This window comes from Alligator mississippiensis, chromosome 2 (assembly GCF_030867095.1).
Source record: "Alligator mississippiensis isolate rAllMis1 chromosome 2, rAllMis1, whole genome shotgun sequence".
Lineage (NCBI taxonomy): Eukaryota > Metazoa > Chordata > Crocodylia > Alligatoridae > Alligator > Alligator mississippiensis.
Window position 1 is genome coordinate 119,074,553 of NC_081825.1, and position 18,901 is coordinate 119,093,453.

At 40.0% G+C, this 18,901-nt stretch overlaps 1 protein-coding gene across 4 annotated transcripts in view; it reads left to right on the forward strand.

The window, feature by feature from the left end:
- Nucleotides 1–18,901, forward strand: part of INTU (inturned planar cell polarity protein) — a 94,021-nt gene that overhangs the window by 52,562 nt on the left and 22,558 nt on the right. For all 4 annotated transcript variants that reach the window (XR_002092575.2, XM_019494777.2, XM_019494774.2 and 1 more), the window contains exons 5-8: nt 5,717–5,835; nt 11,691–11,780; nt 12,514–12,591; nt 14,594–14,783. Coding sequence is in view for 3 of the 4 variants with exons in the window: in XM_019494777.2 (XP_019350322.1) it covers nt 5,717–5,835; nt 11,691–11,780; nt 12,514–12,591; nt 14,594–14,783 (477 nt within the window). In the remaining variant the exon portion in view is untranslated. The remainder of the gene's footprint in view (nt 1–5,716; nt 5,836–11,690; nt 11,781–12,513; nt 12,592–14,593; nt 14,784–18,901) is intronic.

The window sequence follows — 18,901 nt, forward strand, 5'->3', positions numbered from 1 at the left end:
TATTATTCTGGATATTGATCATAGTGTCTAAAAAGGAAATGTTGGTGCTGGAGTATTCAAGAGAAAGTCTAATGGAGGGGTAATGATTATTGAACTTGTGATGGAAATCAATCGGAGATTGCAGGTTTTCAGTCCAAATGATGAAGATGTCATCTATATATCTTAAGTATAGCATGGGTTTGATGGTACAGTTCTTGAGGAATTCTTCTTCCAGGTGGCCCATAAAAAGTTTGGCATATTGTGGGGCTGTTTTGGTGCCCATAAGATGCCTATGGTCTGGAGGAAGTGTTGGTTATTGAAAATGAACTTGTTTGAAAAGATGAAGCATGTAAGTTGAGTAATATCTTTGGGTCTGTACTCTGAGTTGTAATCTTGCTCTTGTAGATATGTAAGGCAGGCTTGGATGCCATCCTGGTGTGGGATATTGGTATATAAGTTGGTAACATCCATGGTGACTAGGAGGGTATTGCTGGGAAGGTGGTCTGTGTTTTTAAGTTTTCATAGAAAGTCTGTTATATCTTGGACAAAACTCGGTCTTTGAGTGACAAGAGGTTTTAGGGTGGATTCAATGAAACCTGATATTTCTTCAGTTAGGGTTCCATGGCTGTATATTATAGGTCTGCCAGGGTTTGTTTGTGGATTCCTTGTTTGTGGATTTTAGGGAGCATGTAAAAAGTCCCTGGGTTGGTGGGAGAATCAAGTTCTGTAGTTGTTTGTTGAGGGGTTTTTTTGTAGTTCAAATGGAAATAATTTGATGGTGGTTTTGATTTTTAAGATGAAAAGGGAGTTGGATCTTCCTCTAGTTTTTCGTAGTAGGTGAGGTCAGTTGGCTTCTGTTATGTAATCTCCATGGTTAAGGATAACTATCGTTCCTCCTTTATCTAATGGTTTTATTACTATTTAGTGATTGGATCTTAGAGATTCTTCTCTCTGAGAGGGAGAGGTTATGGTGGCATTTGTTGATAGTTTCATCATTCATTCTTTCCTTGAAGCAGTCAATGTAGTGGTCAAGGTTTGAATTTTGTCCACTGTGAGGTGTCCAATCTGATTGGGGCGGGGCAGGGTTGAGGGGGGCGGTAATCTTTTCCTTGATGTTGTCAAAGGATAAAGTATTGTTGGAAGCGGATTCATTTTGGTTGTGGAACTATTCCTTGAGACAGAGGTGTCGGAAAAATTCTTGCAGATCTCCACATTGTAGTACATTATTAGGGTATTTTTCCACACAGAAATTAAGACCTTCAGAGAGAACAGATTTTTCAGCTTTGGTAAGTGTGTGCTTGGAGAGAGTGATGATATTTGAGGGTTGGTTGCTTCTTTCAGTTTCATCAAGTGTGAGGTTGGAATGTTGTACAATATTCTTGGTGTTTCTCTGATGGTTGTTTCGTTGCTGGGAAAGTTGTTCTTGTAGTAATTGGTTCCATTTCTTCTTTTCATGTTGGATGGATGTTGTAAAAAATCTTTGTTAGTCTCTTTGTATATGTTGTATAATATTTGGGAAGATATCTGGATTTATCTCTTTTAAGTTGTTGCAGCATGTAATGATTTCCTTCTTGGGTTGAGCTCTTTTGGAGTAGGTTATATGAAGGAGATGATTTTTAAGTTTTTCTGAAGTTCTCCTGCATATCTCTGAAGTATATTTGGAGGTGTGTGTCAGAGGATTGTAGATGTTCAGTTCTCTGGGAATGATGATGTGTAAGTGTTAGTTATTCATAAAGGAATTTGATTTTTTTTTTTCTTTTTAGGGAAATGTAAGTTGCATTTAAAAATCGTACCTTAAAGAACATTGTTTAACTTGCAAAATTAAGCTCCCGAAATGACAGATTTCTGGCTTTTTGTGCAACCTTAATTGAGCCCCCTTGTGCACATCCATTATGACACTGTCTTTAATTACATGGTTCCATATCGTATTTTTCCAACAGCTGCCTTCATCCAGTGGACAGGATAGACAGACAAAGGGGCAGAATTAAGGCTGCATGGGCAACCATAAATCTGGCATTTCCTAGCTGTTAAGTTCTTGACTTCGTAATGTAAATAATACTTTTAATTTTTACGTTTTATGAAATACATACAATTCGAGAGAGATGCTGCATCGTAATCCTATAAGCTTTGCTGTGCTGTTTTTCCTTTTGCCATTTAGGAAACTACACTTTCACAGGAAGAGGCAGTTTTGGAACAAATTAGTTCATACAAGTGTTTTTAATACATCCATACAGCCTCAGTCTAGTTCATTTTCTGTAAATTTTTTTACCCCAAAAATTCCTCCCACCGAGTCGGATAAAATCACAGAACATTTCTCATCCTGGAACTTTCTTACTGCAAAAATAAAAAAAGCGCATTTACCTAGGTTTGAGAGAGAAAATTAAGAAGTTTTGTCAAAGCTCACTGTATGTTAGAGAAAGCTAAATTTTTCTTCAACTTTGAGGTCAAGATCCGAGGTTGCTTACCATTCAGGATAGTCCAGGAAGAATCTAGAGACAGTTATAAAGAGAGAGCCACAACTGAACATAGTGATTCTGAATATAGTCTGAATATAGTCGCTAGCTAGGTGAATATAGAGCAAATTATTTTTTTTAATATTTTAAATGCAAGGATAATGAAAGTCTAACTGGCTCCAGGACTTATTAGGAGTTAAGTGACTACAGTGGCTTTTAAACAACTGACTTATTTGCAGTTCCTATACTTAGGAGTGTATTTGGACCATCCCCTTTCTATTCCACATGACACCATAACCCCTTTTTTCTCCTTATCTTCCAGAAAAGGAGAACTGGCACAGCATGAGAGGAGTAGGGGTGAAAAAGGGCTGTAACCTGCCTGTTCTCTTTGTATGTTGACAGAGAAAAATTCTTTCCTGGAAACTTCAGGGTGGTACAACCCCAAATAGCCCCTGATCTGGGCTCTGCTTAAATAGTATAATTAAGTTATTAAACACTTTTTACCAAAATGATGCTATTACTTTTGGAGACAAATATCTTGAGTTTTATCCTTTGAGCAGGGGGTTGGATTAGATGATGTCCTGAGGTTCTTTCCAACCCTAATTTTCTTTGATTCTATGAATAGGGATATGTACTGTTTCAGACTCCAGAGTTTACAATACTTTGGATTAGAACTGAGGAAATGTTATCTATTTGTGTCACCTTCTATAAGTAGTCCTTTATTGAGCTTTTTGGTCTTTTGGTTTGGTATTCAAGCCTCTTTAGTAAATACTAGCAACTTTGACTATTTACTCATTCTCCAACTTCTAAGCTTTTGACGTTTAAAAGTAGAATTAATAAACCCAGAGCCTATCATAGCTATGTATATTAATGAGTTACCAAGGTTTACTATATAGCACTACACAAGGAGATCAGTTATCTTTAAAGCGAGTTTAAATGTGTCATTGTATTCAAAGGTTGCATAAATTAGGGACAGCTGAAATTAATGAGAGAGTATTTTACTTTGTTCAGAAAAATGTCTTATGCTTTTAGAGATCTACAATATTACATGGAAATAAAATTAATAATGTTATGAATTTCAGTAAATCCTTTTACTCCTATACTTGGGAGTGTATTGGACCACCACAACCAAAACCAAAATTAAAAGTAAAAGTTATCTGCTTACAAGGAAATTAGTATTCTGTATAATCATGGGTTCATTTGGTTGGTTTGTCCATGGTTGCTTCTTTAGATCAGAATGAATAGGTGATTCAAAGTAATCGAGCAGTTTTTCAGTAATTTTATCCTTTAAGAAAATAATATTGTTTCCACGTCCAAATTGCTAGTATCACTATCGGAAGTGTTTGTTTTGCTTGCATATAAAGCAAGTATTATTGAGTAATGATATTTAGCAGGTTCTGACAAATACTTAGTATGTAAGGTCTTTAGAAATGCTCCTAATTTTACTAGCTTCTGAATCAATCTTGAATAGTTTACAGCCTTCCTCTGTACAGCAGGGCAGCAGATCATTGTCTCCATTCATTGGTGTAGGACACAACTAAAAACATCCTTTGTCAATGCCCCGTGTTTGAAGGTTGTGGGAGGTTTTTAGATGGTTAGCTCTATTTTGACAGGAGTCTTTTCAGGCAGCCCTTTTGGGGCCAAGATTGCAGTGATTGAACCAAACCATTTATTTTCAGTTCCTAATATGTGAGATGCATGAAATAGAAATAAAACAGTAGGATTTACTGAAATTTATAAAATTATTAATTTTATTTCCCTGTGATATTGTAGATCTCTGTTCAGAAAAATGTCTTATGCTTTTAAGGTAAAATACTCTCTCATTAATTTAGCTGTCCCTGATTTATGCAACCTTTGAATAAAATGACACATTTAAACTTGCTTTAAAGATAACTGATCTCCTTGTGTCATGCTACATAGTAAACCTTAGTAACTCATTAATATATATAGATGGTGCTGCCTGAATCTTTTGTTACATTTGTCTTTTCTTTCCCTGGGAAAGTGTACTGATATTTCTCTAATGAACTTGGTAAAGGTCCCTGTTCAGAGAGAGAGAAAAGATTTTTTTCGTCCTAACCCATTCCAGTGCTGTAATTAGAAAAGGCTTTGTTCTTGATGAGGGTTTGATGCAGAAAATCCTTGTTGCTGACAAGTATTTAAAATAGAGCTAATTAAATAGGAGGAGAGTGGCAGAGTTTGTATGTTCCCTATGGTTAAACATGAAATTCATTTTAATCTTGTTGAAAAGAAAATATCCTAACAGGTTTTTGGCACTATCTAGACTTCTTTTGTGATATAAAATAAGGAAGTTAATGAATTCAGTGTTGCTTTAAAAAAATAGTATCTCATACCCCCTTGCCTTGGATAGATTTGATATTTCAATTAGGTTATTTCCAGGCCATCTAGTAAAGACTGAAAATACTATATAGGTTTTGGTGTAGGTTTTAGTTATAAACTGCATTCATTTCATGAGCTGACAAAGTGCAGTATGTACATGGAATAGACTTAAATTTGGTTGAGCCCACACAGATGTGGTTTAAACTAGATAAGCTTGTAGAAAATAATTTAAGAGGTATAATATTTAAAGTACATTTATATAAAACAACATCCCTTACTATTTTATTATTATGGTTACTGATTTTGCAATCAGTCACCTGCAGATTCTGCACCAGTATGGGTAAACTGAGGTGTAACCAATTGCAGGCTCAAAGCCACATTTCTTAATATTTTCTTAATTCTTTCAGTACACACAACAATAATGTGTTATACTATATATAAAATATATCATCTGTGCAAGTAAAGGGTGTAATTATGTGATTTATGGCCTCAGTTTTACAGGTCATAAATTACATCGCTTATTTAAATGAAGAAGTTGGTGGTATTAATTGTATAACTACTTAGTTATCAGTGTGAATAAGGAGGTCACAATCTTACCCTTAAATAGCAAACGTCCATTTTAAATTAATTAAACATTTTAAAGATGTGAAATGGTGCAGTCATACCTTTTAAAAAATCTGTGTACACATTTGTCATTATGGTGAAGATATAAGCCTTTTACATTTTTACAAACAAAGATATTTGATATTGTCAAAATACTCATGTGTTTCATAAATGTACAAGTTTGCAGCAATGTCTAGATGTAAGCAAGCAGACTCCTACTAGTTGTCATACTTTGAAGGGATGTGGTAAAAGATCTAAAGTCTAAGCTAACTGCTGATGCTAATATTGTTTTCCTTAATGATCTTTTGCTTTACCTAACTAATTAATAACTGAAATTTTGACAGCAAGAAATCCTTTACCAATACCCCATATCGGAAGCATCCCAAAAACTGAAAAGCGTAAGAGGAATATTTCTCACACTCTGCGACCTACTGGAAAATGTGACTGGTGCCCACATTATCAGGTAACATTATTTTCAAGTTACTACAAAAACATCTTTCTTTTAATTTTAAATCCTTATTTACTTTTAGTTTAAAAACAAAATGCATTTGGGGGCTTTGCAGTTACACTTAGTCAAAAGAAGAATGAGTTTACTGTACAATAAGTAGTGTTTTATTCAGCACATCCAGCTTGAAGGTGGTCTGCCTTGTCTGTGTGTACAGTGCATGGTTATGTGTTATTAACAGGAATCCTGGTTTTCTCTGATTAAAAATTGCAAATTCTCTGATTTAAAAACCCAAAATCTGTGATAAAAATTAAAGGCCCCCCCAGAGTTCCCCTCCCCCCCCCCCCCCCCAGCACTGCTGGTGCTCCGCACTCCCCCCAACAGTCTCAACAGGCCTCCTGATGCCCCTCGCAACAGCCCCACAGACACACAGGCACAGACATACAGACACTGACACCCACCCCAGCAGACAAGTGTGTGTGGGGGGGGGGTAGGCCAAGGAGCGGGGGAGTGTGCCCCTGTACTCACTCCCAGGAGCAGGGTCAGGGGGTGAGGGCACAGGTGCCAGTCTGTGGGCCACACACATGCCGGCTGGCTTGACAGCAGGTTCACACACGGAGGCTGCCACTGCAACTCTGCTACTGTACCCTGCACTACCATCCCGTGGCCACCTGCATGGCTCTGTGGGCAAGTGGTGCAGAGTGTGGCAACGGCAGTGCAGTGGTAACCACTGTGTGCGGGCCGCATACGTGCTGCCTGGCCAGGGGGTGGGACAGGGGGCTTGCATGCAGCGGCATGCCCCACAACTGGCTGCACGACTGCGGCGGTGCGGGGTGGCGGCGGCTGCATGCAGGCTGCGGGGGGGCTTTGTGGGCAAGCGCTGCCGCTGCGGAGCGTGCCCGGAGCTGTGCAGCTGGCCTCCGGGCAGCAGTGGGAGTGTGGTGGTGGCTGGGCGGCACGCAGCCATTCCCATCCCTACCACCACCCCACGCCATGCCACTGCCACTGGCTGCACAGCTCCAGGAAGGGCTCCGTGGCAGCAGCAGGAAGTTTTGTAGGTAGCAGCTGTTACAGCCCTCCAAGTAAGTGGGACCGCCTGTGCCAGCAGTGACTGCTGCTGCATACAAAACCTCCTGCTGCTGCTGTAGAGCTGTGCTTGTAGCTGTGCTCTGGCCACATGCTAGCCTCCCCATCCCCTGGGCAGGCAGCTAGGAGGCAGGCACCACAACACTGAACCCCGCATCGCTTACCTGCAAAGCCCCCCCCACCGCAGATGGGCACCCCTGCCCTCACCCCCTGGCCCTGCTCCCAGCTGTGGTATGCTGCCTGGCGCCGGCAGCACCCCCCACTCCCTCAGCCCCCAACCATCTTCCCCAGCCCTGCCCCACGGCCCCACTTACCTCCGTGCTCCAGGGGCGAAGGGCAAGTCTGAGCCTGAGCCTAGCCTTGGCTGCCTCAGAAGCTCAGGCCCCTCCCCGCCCCCTTCCTCCCTCTCCAGCCAGGGGGCTTCTAGCAATCAGGTCTTGCAGGCTGGAGCTGTGCCAGCCTGCAAGAGCTGTTTGCAAAAGCAGAGAATCCGCTGATTTCTCTGCTAAAAAGGGAAATCCGCGTTTTCTCTGATAAATACAGGGAATCCGTGGTTTTCTCTGTTTTTCTGTGGGAAACAGACAACCCGGGTCCCTGGTTATTAGGCTATTTTATGCTGTAGAACGCATCAATTATAAATGTAGTACAATATGATTGTGTTGGAGCGTTCTGAGCTCCCAGGAAATCCTGAAACTATGACGTGCCTCACCCTTGTTCCCAGTGGTGGAATGAGGATGGGGCTGGGGTAGGCCCCCTGGTCACTCATTTTGGGTAGGTGGAGAAACAGCTGCCACTGTAGTCATAGGATCATGGCAGTGGCAGCAGCAGGAAGTTGCCACTACTCCTGTGTATGGCAGCTTCCCTGGGCACTTGCCATGTCATAGTGCATCTGCTTGTGCCAGCTCCTTTATGTCACATAATGGGTTGGAACAGTGGAAGGAGCTACAAGTCTTGGTTTCTTTGAGGGAGTAATGCTGCCACTGTGGTAGACAGCTACAAGAGTGTCTACCAAGGATATCTTCTTCCCAAACCCTAACATACAAGGAGCAGAACTGAGACAGAAGAACTGTTCCAATACCAGGACAAAACTTCTGAGCACTGTTAAAATCTTGAGACCCTCTAAGACCCATGTAGAAGCCTTGGGGAAGCAGCCATAACATTGGGGACCCTGACACTAACTTTCACTGGGGACTTTGATAGCTCCCAGATTGACCAGGCTTGGGAAGGCACAGAATGACTTACCATCACCCTAGTGGCTGACTCCCCAACCTGGACTGTGAGTTTTGTGCTTGTACCTCTGGCTTTGGCCACATAGGCAATCCATTTCTACTAGGAGCTTAAACTTGTTCTTTTAATTCTCACAGAGTAAACGTGCTCCCTCTGGGAGAAAGATCTTCCAGGTTGACACCTGGAAAATCTCCTTTGTGAGAGAGTTTCTTTCACCAGAAATGAACACCTGTATGTTGCTCTACACCCCTCCTGGTCTGCTCCAGGAGGGGAGCAGAACAGCCACCCGCTGCTCCTCACCTCTTCTCCACACCAGGGACTACCAGCTGTTTGGCATGGGTGGTGATGGGGAAAATGGGGGCACAGGGAACTGAGCTCAGGGAGGCTTCTCTTGAGTTCACTTCCCTGCATCTATAGTGTTGCATTGCCATTCACACCATCCAACTGGGCCCCACAGGCAGCACTTTAAAAGCCAATAGGAATGGGAACTGGGTTCAGGCAGACTCTCCTTGGCCCTGCTGCCCCGTACCTCTGGCTGTAAAACTGCCTCTTTACACCCTGCCCCCTTACCTGCCTGATGCTGCTGCTGTCTTTGGCTGCCCTGGGAGCAGGGGGAGCCCCAGAACCTCCTCTACTTATGCCTAGGAAGCTGCCCACTGCCATTGCTGTCCCAGTTACCCCACTCCAGCTGGGGCTGCAGCGAGGCTGCATGGGGAGCCAGGTTTTGCTGGGGACCAAACAGTAGCTGGCAGGTTTCCTTCCCCGCTCCTGGGCTGATATGGGACACCCAGAGGGTCTAGATTAGACAGAGCTACTGTCTTACTACTACCTCTGTCCCCAGCTAAGGCTGATCCCTGTGCAGCCCAGCAGGAGTAGCTCTAGAGCACCTTCTGCCCCCGGGGCAACTGGCATCAGTGACATTGGCAGGCAGGGGCAGAATGGGAGTGGAGGGGATGTGCTGCTGCGCACAGAAGAGAAGTGGGGTGCTGAGAATGGATGGGAATGCTTACCTGCTTTGGGGACTTAAAAAAAAAAAGCCCTCCCCTTTGCTGTTCCTGCTATGTAATCTAAAAGGAAGGTGTGACTACACCACTGCACCCACTCTGGATCCACCCCTGCATATGCTTGAGCCTGCAAATTAGGTAGTGTTGATGGCTCAGGGTGCACTTGGGCACCCTCAGTGTGGCCTGCAGCACTATGCTTAGGCTATCCAGACACAGAGAGCCAGGAGGGTTGTGCTCAGGACCACTCATTGTATCCCTGAGTCATCTACTCTGCCTAATCTGTGGGCTTGCATGTCACAGAGGTGGAAAGGGATCTTGGAGTCACTATTGACTCCCAAGATGAACATGAGCTGCCAGTGCCAGACCACAGCCAGCAAGGCCAGCCATACCTTGCCATGCATCCAAAGGTGCATCTCAAGCCGATCCAGAGAAGTGATACTCCACCTCCTATACGACTTTGTTTAGGCCACAGTTGGAGTACTGCATCCGATACTGGGCGCCGCACTTCAAAAGGGATGTGGCCAGCCTGGAGAGGGTTCAGAGGAGGGCCACCCACTTGGTGAGAGGGCAGCAGGACAGGCCCTACGAGGAGAGACTGAGGGACTTGAACCTGTTCAGCCTCAGCAAGAGGAGGCTGAGGGGGGACCTGGTGGCTGCCTACAAGCTCATCAGGGGAGATCAACAGCAAATAGGCAGAGCTCTTTTCTCCCCAGCACCACCTGGGGTGACAAGGAACAATAGTAATAAGTTGATGAAAAATAGGTTTAGGTTAGAGATCAGAAGGCAGTGTTTTACAGTTAGAGTGGCCAAAATGTGGAACCAACTTCCCAGGGAAGGTGTCCTCGCCCCTACCTTGGGCAAATTCAAGAGGAGGTTGGATGATCAGCTGTCTGGGGTCTTGTGAACCCAGCATTCATTCCTGCCTGTGGCAGGGGGTCAGGCTAGATGATCTGTTCAGGTCTCTCCTGACCCTAGCTACTATGAAACTATGGATGGGGCATCACTCTCAGCAGTTCACTTAGAGTTATTACAATGACCATGCAGATATAGACATCTTACCTGTTGTTTTGAGAATTTCTGTGAGGTCTAAAGATAGCATTGCACTCAGTTCACATGTCAAATTCAGGATGTTCTTCTGTTATAAAATCTGAGCTGTTATGTTTTAAAAGACATTTGACAAATTCTAAAGTCACAGAATCACAGAGGACACAGGATCCTAATTGTATATAAGGGAGAGAGAAGATATGAGGTTACATTTAAAAAAAAGGAAAAGAGATCTTTTGGAGTAGCCAGGAAGAGAAATAGCAGCAGGCATAATGGACATTAGTCACCTTCCTGAAATACAAATAGAGTTTCATTTTTTAATTCATGGTTATCCACTCCAATCCTTGTTTGGTGTCCCGTACCACTTATAAAAGTCTGTGTGTGCAGATATCAAGCCTTTTGAGGTGAACTGTTCATAAGTGCTTACCTTCTATAGGTGATATAACAGGGAGGTTTTACAAGATGGTACAATATAGCACCTAAAATTGCTGTCATTAGCCATTTTCATGGAAACACTGGAAAGTTTTGTCAGCTACACAGTTGTATTTGTATAATCCTTAGTCAAGACACTCCTATTCCTGTATAATAGTGACTCTTTGATTCACTCAAATCTTTCCAAAGCAGCATACTAGAAGAAGCAAAAAAATATGATTATGTGATTGTACTGGGCTGTGTTTGTATTTTTATTATTTGTACTGCAATACAAAGTATCTTGGGAATATGGTTCTACTAGTGCAACTATATGCTAATTTAAATTTGCATTTTAGGCTATGATGGGAGAACTTTCTGGTTATCTTAAGATGCTGTGTAAAATGTTTTTATTGGAATAATAAGAGTAGTGGAAAACTTAATACATTTCCAATAACGTTCTGGATTCCCATTGTCTGTGAAACTATTCGTGCCATTAAAAATGCAAGTTATGATGATAGGTTTGTCTACCTTTAATTTTTTTTATCGTGGTAGTATCTTAGGCTTCCACAAACATTAATGAATTTATCTTCACAGCAATTCTTTGATTTAGAAAGGTATTAATTAGGCAACATTTTTCAAAAATATTTGACTGGTTCCAGTGACCACTGGATGTCTTCAGGTCTTGATATGTTTTGCAGATGTTTACTGATACAGTGTTTGAACTGGAAAGTAGAACGTATTTGATTGTGGTTTTTTTTAAACATTTTTTATAGATATATCTCATTGCCTTTTTAAACTATGAATTGGTACCCTGCTGCATAAGATAAAAATAGGAAAGATTATGCCTATCAGTTTATTCTGTAACTGCTTAATGTGGAAGTATTAATATAATGGTTGTTTTTATGATTATCTTACAACCTGTGAGGTGCATATTTCAAATTCCACATTTGTAAATGTACTTGTATAATCCAACTGAATATTTTTATTTAAAAATGGTAATTAATCTTTAAATACAGAATATACAAAAATGATAACAAGTAATGATGCCACTTGATAAAGTCGTAGTGCTAATATTAAATTTATTGTGGTTTTGTTTTATAGTTCATCACTTTTTTTATCTGGTAAGCTGGTTCAGGTGGTTTACTGGAAAGAATCTGACAAGTTGCTTGTAGTTGGCCTCCCTGCAGAAAGGTGAGTCTCAAGTACAGTGTGTTCATTTTTGTGGTTAAGTCGGCTATAGGTCCCAATTTTTACCAATGAGATTGTGTTGAGTTGATTCTCCCTTAATAGACTGTATGATCTTTTCTGATCAAACTAAAGCTAGTTGCTGTAATTATGACTTCTCACAGTTATTCGTTTACCTTGTTCACAACTGCTTTGTGCTCCATTTTAAAATGTCTTCTTCATGAAGTGTTTCAGGACCTTACCCCTTCAATTTAATTGGCTCATAGCTGAATATGTTTGATGAGTGGGTAGATCATCTGTCATTTCAAAACTGGAATCCCCTAAACAAAACTTCTGTTTGCCTGGAAAAAGATTACACTTACTTTGTGAGCTGTGCAAGGGAGGACTTCTTGTATTTTATATACATACACAGAGTTTAGCACAGTGAGAGTTGCAATTCTAATTAGGGTTTAGATGTCAATGAAATGCACATATTAACAAGATAATAGTTGTTATGAACCAAGGAGTTAAGAACTTGTAGGGGTTTATTTCCAGTTCTGCTACAGATCTCCTCATGAACATGAGCAAGTCACAAACAAGAACACTCATACACTTCCATCAAATATTTTCTTTATACAGTCTCTTTCCTGAAGAAACTATTTTTTTCAGAAATTTGCTCTTTGTTTATCCATAATATATTTTATCTTATTATCAGTGCAGTTTAAAATATGTTGGTTTTATTTTGTTTCATTTCATCTAGTGTGCCTCTTTCTCAACTAAGAAACATGATTGTGGATGTTGTCAGAACCTTAAAATTTATGTATCATTCATTGGACAGGTAAGTGCCTCCAAAGGGAGTTTATATTTTAATAGCTTATTCTGTTATTTTGTCTTAGAAGACGGCCATCTCTGGAAGTTGCACCAAAAATTTTTGTCTTACATATATGCAGCTGTAATGTTTCTTTGTGGAACCAGAAGCCAAGTAACTGTTCATATCTTTTTGTTCTTGTCTTAAACTAATAAGGTTCTTTACATTTTCTTTGATAAATGGTATTTATTTTAAAGAGCTTTGGGTTTGAATCCTGTAAGAATATGTGATTAGCAAGTCAAAGGAACCACTGAGATCAGTTAGGAATATTCACATGTAACTCCTAGCAACAGAAAGACAAGTGTTTCTAGACGTAATATCAAACAGCACATGGAGACTAAACTTTTTCATTGACATTTTGCAAATTAAGACCACACTGTCCCTGAGTGTCACTGCAGTTCCCTTCCCTATCTGCTGCTCTGGTTTCTGGTCCCTGTCCTATCTGCTGCTGTGTTCCCTGCACCCCCCTCCCCCCAAATTGGCTGTATACCACCTCCAGAGGCTGCCTGTATCACCTGTCACATGTGCTACAGGTTAGCCACACTTGACCTAGCACATACTGGGCATGTCTACATGAAACATTTACTGTGACACTCACTAATTAGCTGCACAGTAAAGCCTCAGTGACTACATGTACGGCCCTATTAGGCCACAGTAAACTGATAAATACTACTGTAGGGTAGGACTGCCAGACACAAGTACTATCCTATGGTGGCATTATTTACGGCACCACAATGCATACATAGACACTGACAGGGCTGGCTGGGGCACAAGGTTGCTTCAGTGTGTGGGCTGCCTGCTGGCTAGCCCCACACTGCAGCACCCTTGTATCCCAGCCATCCCCTCCGCAGCACATTGAGCCTGAAGGTCCCCTGTCAGCCAGGGCTATTGCAACCCAGCTTGATGTGCTGCAGTCTAGAGCGCACATGCAAAGCAGTGCTCAGGAGCAATAAACCCCACCTCAAACTACGCCAAAGTTTTATTCAGCCACATTAATTGCATGTGTAGATGTGCCTAAGTGTGACTGCAATTTAAATAATAATGCCATGATGTCATGTTAGTATATTTATTTCTACATAAAAAGATTTGTATTCTGGAGGAAATCATAGTATTTCTAAGAGGTAAGGATTTTTTGTGGGTGATGTCTCTTGCATCCAAAAGCTTGTCTAAGTCTATCTCAACCATGAGTTGATCTAGTAAAAGATATCATCCCTTAAAAATGTTTGCCTCACTTATTTCTTGGACTGCTACAGCATCACTCCAACACTACCACAGTATTTCTAATTTTTTTCACTTTTGAACACAAGAAAAAAGATCTCATCTATGAAGTATTATTTGCTTTAACATCACATTTATTTTTATTTAATAAACATGAACATTTCTCCTTGGACAGGAACCGTTTCTATAAGTCCACTGAGAATTATTTCAATGCATCTCAGAAAGCTAATTCTAAATATGTTAGATAAAATTGTACCAAAACAAATTTCTTTAGGAGGCATTTGGAATAAAGGATTTTTTTTCTCTCATTTCCTTACAAACTGTGAAGAACATACAGTAGTGATATAATAATGTATTTTTTAAATCTTTGTTGTTGTTGCTGTTACCAGTTAAACAACAGCTAACAAGCCTGCCTGGTCAGGTTCACTCAAAATAATTAGATTGCTAAAATAAAGAAAAACAGGTTGATTTATCAAGGTCTGCGATGATGAAAGCAATGGTGCCTCATCCAAAAATCTGTAGTTCCTGTCAGGCATGCACACACTTTTTCCCTAGCAAATCTGTTTTTATTCTGACTGTACATAGTGTTTTGGGTAACAGCCTTCTGTTTTCTGGTGTTTAAAAGTGGATGTCTAAAAAAAAAATTTCAAATGGTGTTATCCTGCCTTGAAGCATCTGCTCTAGCACAGAAGGTTATACAAACAAGTTACAAGTTTCTTGATGTTATTCTAACTTTCAGTTCATGTTTGTTCAGTGCTTTTTGCCAGGTGGAAAATGTTTCTCGCTTGGATCATTTTTTCAACCTGTTCTTCCAGCGAGCAATTCAGCCTGTCAGACTCAACTCAAACACCAGCCCCAGTGCTCACCATTATGATACCTACAGTGCATTACTTTTAGACAGCCTTCCCGGGGTACGCTGGCTGACATTGCCTCAAGAAGTCAAGGTATTCTCATTTGTAGATCTTTTTAAGAGTAGCTTTTACATAATGCTAAACTTTGTATGCATGTACCTTCTTACTAAGATGTTTCCCTGTGCTTCTGCTGAAGGTAATTTTTGCTATTATTTGCAATAGTTGAAGTGTAATTTATATGCTCTACCCATACCAGATAATCTTTTCTGTCTCCCAGATCCTGCTCTGGAGCAGTAATGCTGAATTTGGAACCAAACATAAGTTTCCATCGGAAACACTGCTACTATAACCACAGGCTGGTGACCTCAGTCAGTAATTGGGTAGGAGGACAAGCTGGACTAAAAGAGTGAAGCCTTGTTTAAACTAAAAAATCTTCAGGAACTAGCAAATGTAGTAGGAAAAACAATTGATGGTACAAATTTGGTTTTGACCATTTAACCATTTTTCCAATAGGAGGTTGATCTTTCTTTTAATGTTGTACTTCTATTTATGCAACTTGTGATTTAGGAGCCAATTACTAGACCTAAAACTATTTCCATAAGCCCTACCAACTCCTCTGAGACTTGCTTCCTGTTCACACTGTATAATTTACTGGGCTGGAGCAACCTCCTTATAAAATGGTCATGTCCCTACAGTGTTATAACACATTGCGGTCTTAACTTATTTAGTGGACATGTTCTGTAGCGTGGTTTCAACAGGGTTTGGTTCTGCCCACTGAAGGAATTCTAAGCTGTGCTGTAACATATTTGGCACATAGTCTTGTTATCTTGCAGTGCTGGTGTCATGTATATTTTGTCAGTGTAGACAGGACTCAGGAGTCAGAGAAAATGTTGGGAAGACTTTTTATGAAGATGCATTTTGGATAAAAGCTGGTAATTGGGGTTTCGTTACAAAAAAGTTTGTGTATGTACATGTGTGCATACATGTATGGATGCACATGTGTAACTTTCTGTTGCTTATATAAAGCTAACTGTTGTCTTATATTTTTAAATAAATGCCTGGGATTCCATATAAAGTAACTTGTTTTGTTTCTCCTCAACCTCAGTTTGTCTCTTCAGTTCACTATAAAGAACTGTAATTAAGGAAAGAGAGAAACACCCTAGAGTGTCTGACCTGACCACCTGAACATTGCATGCAAATAATATGACACCTCTTCAATGGTAGCTTGTTACATTTTTTTTCCCTAAAAGATCCAGCTTCTTTTTGTGAGAACATTTTAGGCCTTTAAAAGCAACCCATAACAAGGCTAATATAAAATATTTCCTAAATAACACAACACTTTATATGTTTAAAAAAAAAACCTTTAAAAAGTGGCCTTTTGTCTTTTTTTTCTTTGCATTTTCACATTTTGATGTTATGTACTAGCTTAATGTCCCAGTATGAAAATTCAGTATGCCATCACAGACATTACTGCAACATGTTTTGATACTGTTTGGGTTTTTCTGATTGACACATCAACTGATATGTATATGTCAGGACACGCGTACATGCACACGCATAGACATGCTGTGTATCACCAGGTACAATTTTACTGCAGCTTTATCAGTCTGCAGTTATATTTGAAGGTACACAAGTTGCTCTGCAGCATCCCGTTATGCACTTGATGAAGGCCCTAGTTGTTTTTTAAATGTTTCATTAGAAAGTCCCAATAATTTGGGACCTTATTGTAGACCTGGAGGAGTAGGCAAAAGCTCCATTTGATTATTGTATATCTGTTAATTCATTTGGTTTTAATGTGAAATGTTTAACTCCTCTTTGAGGTTGTGACCCCAAGTAATAGGGTCAGGCTACTATGACTGATCTACCTTGTCCAGATTTGTATAAAAATGAAGCGCTATTATGGTCTTTATGGTCTTCTCCTGGATGCTAAAAATAATGCAGGAATTTTCTTCCATACCCACATGCCCATTTTGGCAAGACCATACTTAAAAACTGTTTGAAAGTCTTATTTTTATCACAAAGGAAATTAAACATCATAGAAATCCATCTAGCTTTTTTTGTTTTGAGATGCAGTGGACCAAAGCAACTGTTGGATTTAGTTTTCCATTGTAGACCTAACAACTTCAAGGTCACATTAACAGTCATTCTAGTTGCAGGAATAGCAGTATCTGTGGTCAGATAGTTCTGCGTTTCTGTCCTGAAAGTGTAAAAGGAAGTTGTAAAATATTCTTTTTTTACAAAGCACAAAAGCAAGGGGGTGGGTGGACAAATGGGTTACCCCAAGGTAAATGAGGCTGGGGATGTTCAGTGCATCAGTTCTTCTAGGGTAACTGCCCATTTGTATGTTCTCACTGCTGAGCCAGATGAAAGCTGAACAATAGCAGCTTAGCCCCTCAGTGTTCTCCCTGGCATACCAAAGTAAAATGAGACACATTTACTACTCGGTTTTTAGTAGTAGTAATAATAATAATAATAGCAGCAGCAACACCTAATTCAACAGCCTTTAAGACATAGCATCAGTCTCTGCTGCTCATCCCTGACCTGGCAGAGCAGGTAGCAGCAACTCTGTAATAGCTGCCAATTTTTGCAAAACAGCCCATTGGCAGCCAATCAGTGGAGCAGGGGAGCAGCGACCCTTGAAATGGGGAAAAAGAGCAGACCACCCTGGGATGCTGGGGGTTTGAGAAACTCCCTGTAGCACTGTATGTAACTTCCCACACATTACACAAAAGTTCCTGTTTGAAACAAGAATGTTTTTGGAGTGGATCCTCCATTTTTCTAGCTGATCCAACATCTTTGTAGTGCTATAAACAGCTTAAATGTATGAACGCTTGCTTTTTATAGCACTGTAAGGGCTTGTATACTGCCACAAACATGACATGCCCAAGGCCTTATATCTCAATTTCTGTATGTTATCATAACAGTGCTAGAATTTAAAGCAGTAGTGACCAAAAGAAAACTCATTACTTTTAACAGCATTTTCCCATCTAACTTAGTATTTTAACCTTTTCTCCATATTTGTTAAACTGAATACATGTCTATCATTGAAAAAAATGAGGACCACAGAAATTTTGTTCTTGACATGTAACTTTAGGAATATATGAATTGATTAGTACTCACATTTGACATTTTTTATTTTGAAAATCCCACTTAGTTGTTTAAAGAAAGTTATAATACAGCCTCATGGCATCAGTGGAATGATAGTGTTAGAAACCCTTGATTATAGCTTCAAGGATGGCTCATTCTACAGTTATTTCCACCATATATTTTCTATAGTGTAATAATTTATAAAATGCCATAGATTAAAGAAGCAATCTGATTAGTTGGCTGTTCTGGGTCATACAGAGAATCTCAAAATAATCTTCCTCAGAGTGCATATGCTGGACCTGGATAATTTTTGTTTTTTTTAATTCAGGAAGTGTCTGACAGCATGAGTTATACACAGTGGATCTGCTTGATTTTATTCTCTCTTTTCTCCCCTTTTTCAAGCTCTGAAATGGGAGGACATCAGAATTCAAAATGGTACACTACAGTTCTGTTTTCCAACAGATTCATCTTCCTGTGTTTTTCAGAATCCATGAGTTTTCTGATTTGAAAATAATTTTCAACTGGCATTATTACTTAAATGTAGCACAAAACATGTGAATTAGTAGTAGTATTGTTACCTAATACTATCTAATATTTTGTAGTGTCCAAAGTGAATGTGTTTCTACAGTAATTCATGTATAATTCCCAGTTAAAAAGTCTTCATTAAGCTGGAATTATGTTTGAAGGACCCTATAGCTTTTCAGACAAAAACCTGCCAAAACAGTGCTCTTTTCTTTAAAAAATAACAGCCTGGAAATTCCAATTCCAATTAAGATTCCACTTTTAGTAAAAGACTCGAATTATTTTTAAGTGTGCAATTAAAACACTTAAGGCTAGTTATATTTTTTTTCCCGTAATTTCACTCCACTCTGAAAGCAACTACCCAATCCATCTTTCATGCAGGCTCATCTTTTTTATAGTCTAAAGAAATTATTAATTCACTCTTCATTTTAAAGAAGCTTCTCCAGGGGATGACTGTACAGGGACCAAGTGAAAGTTTTCTGTATGATCTTGCATGTGTAATTTCATACTTCCAAATTATACTGATATGTTGTGAAGAGAATTTAATGAATTTCTAGTATTTATGATTTGTTAGAAAGTTAGTAAAAACCTTGCAAGTGATG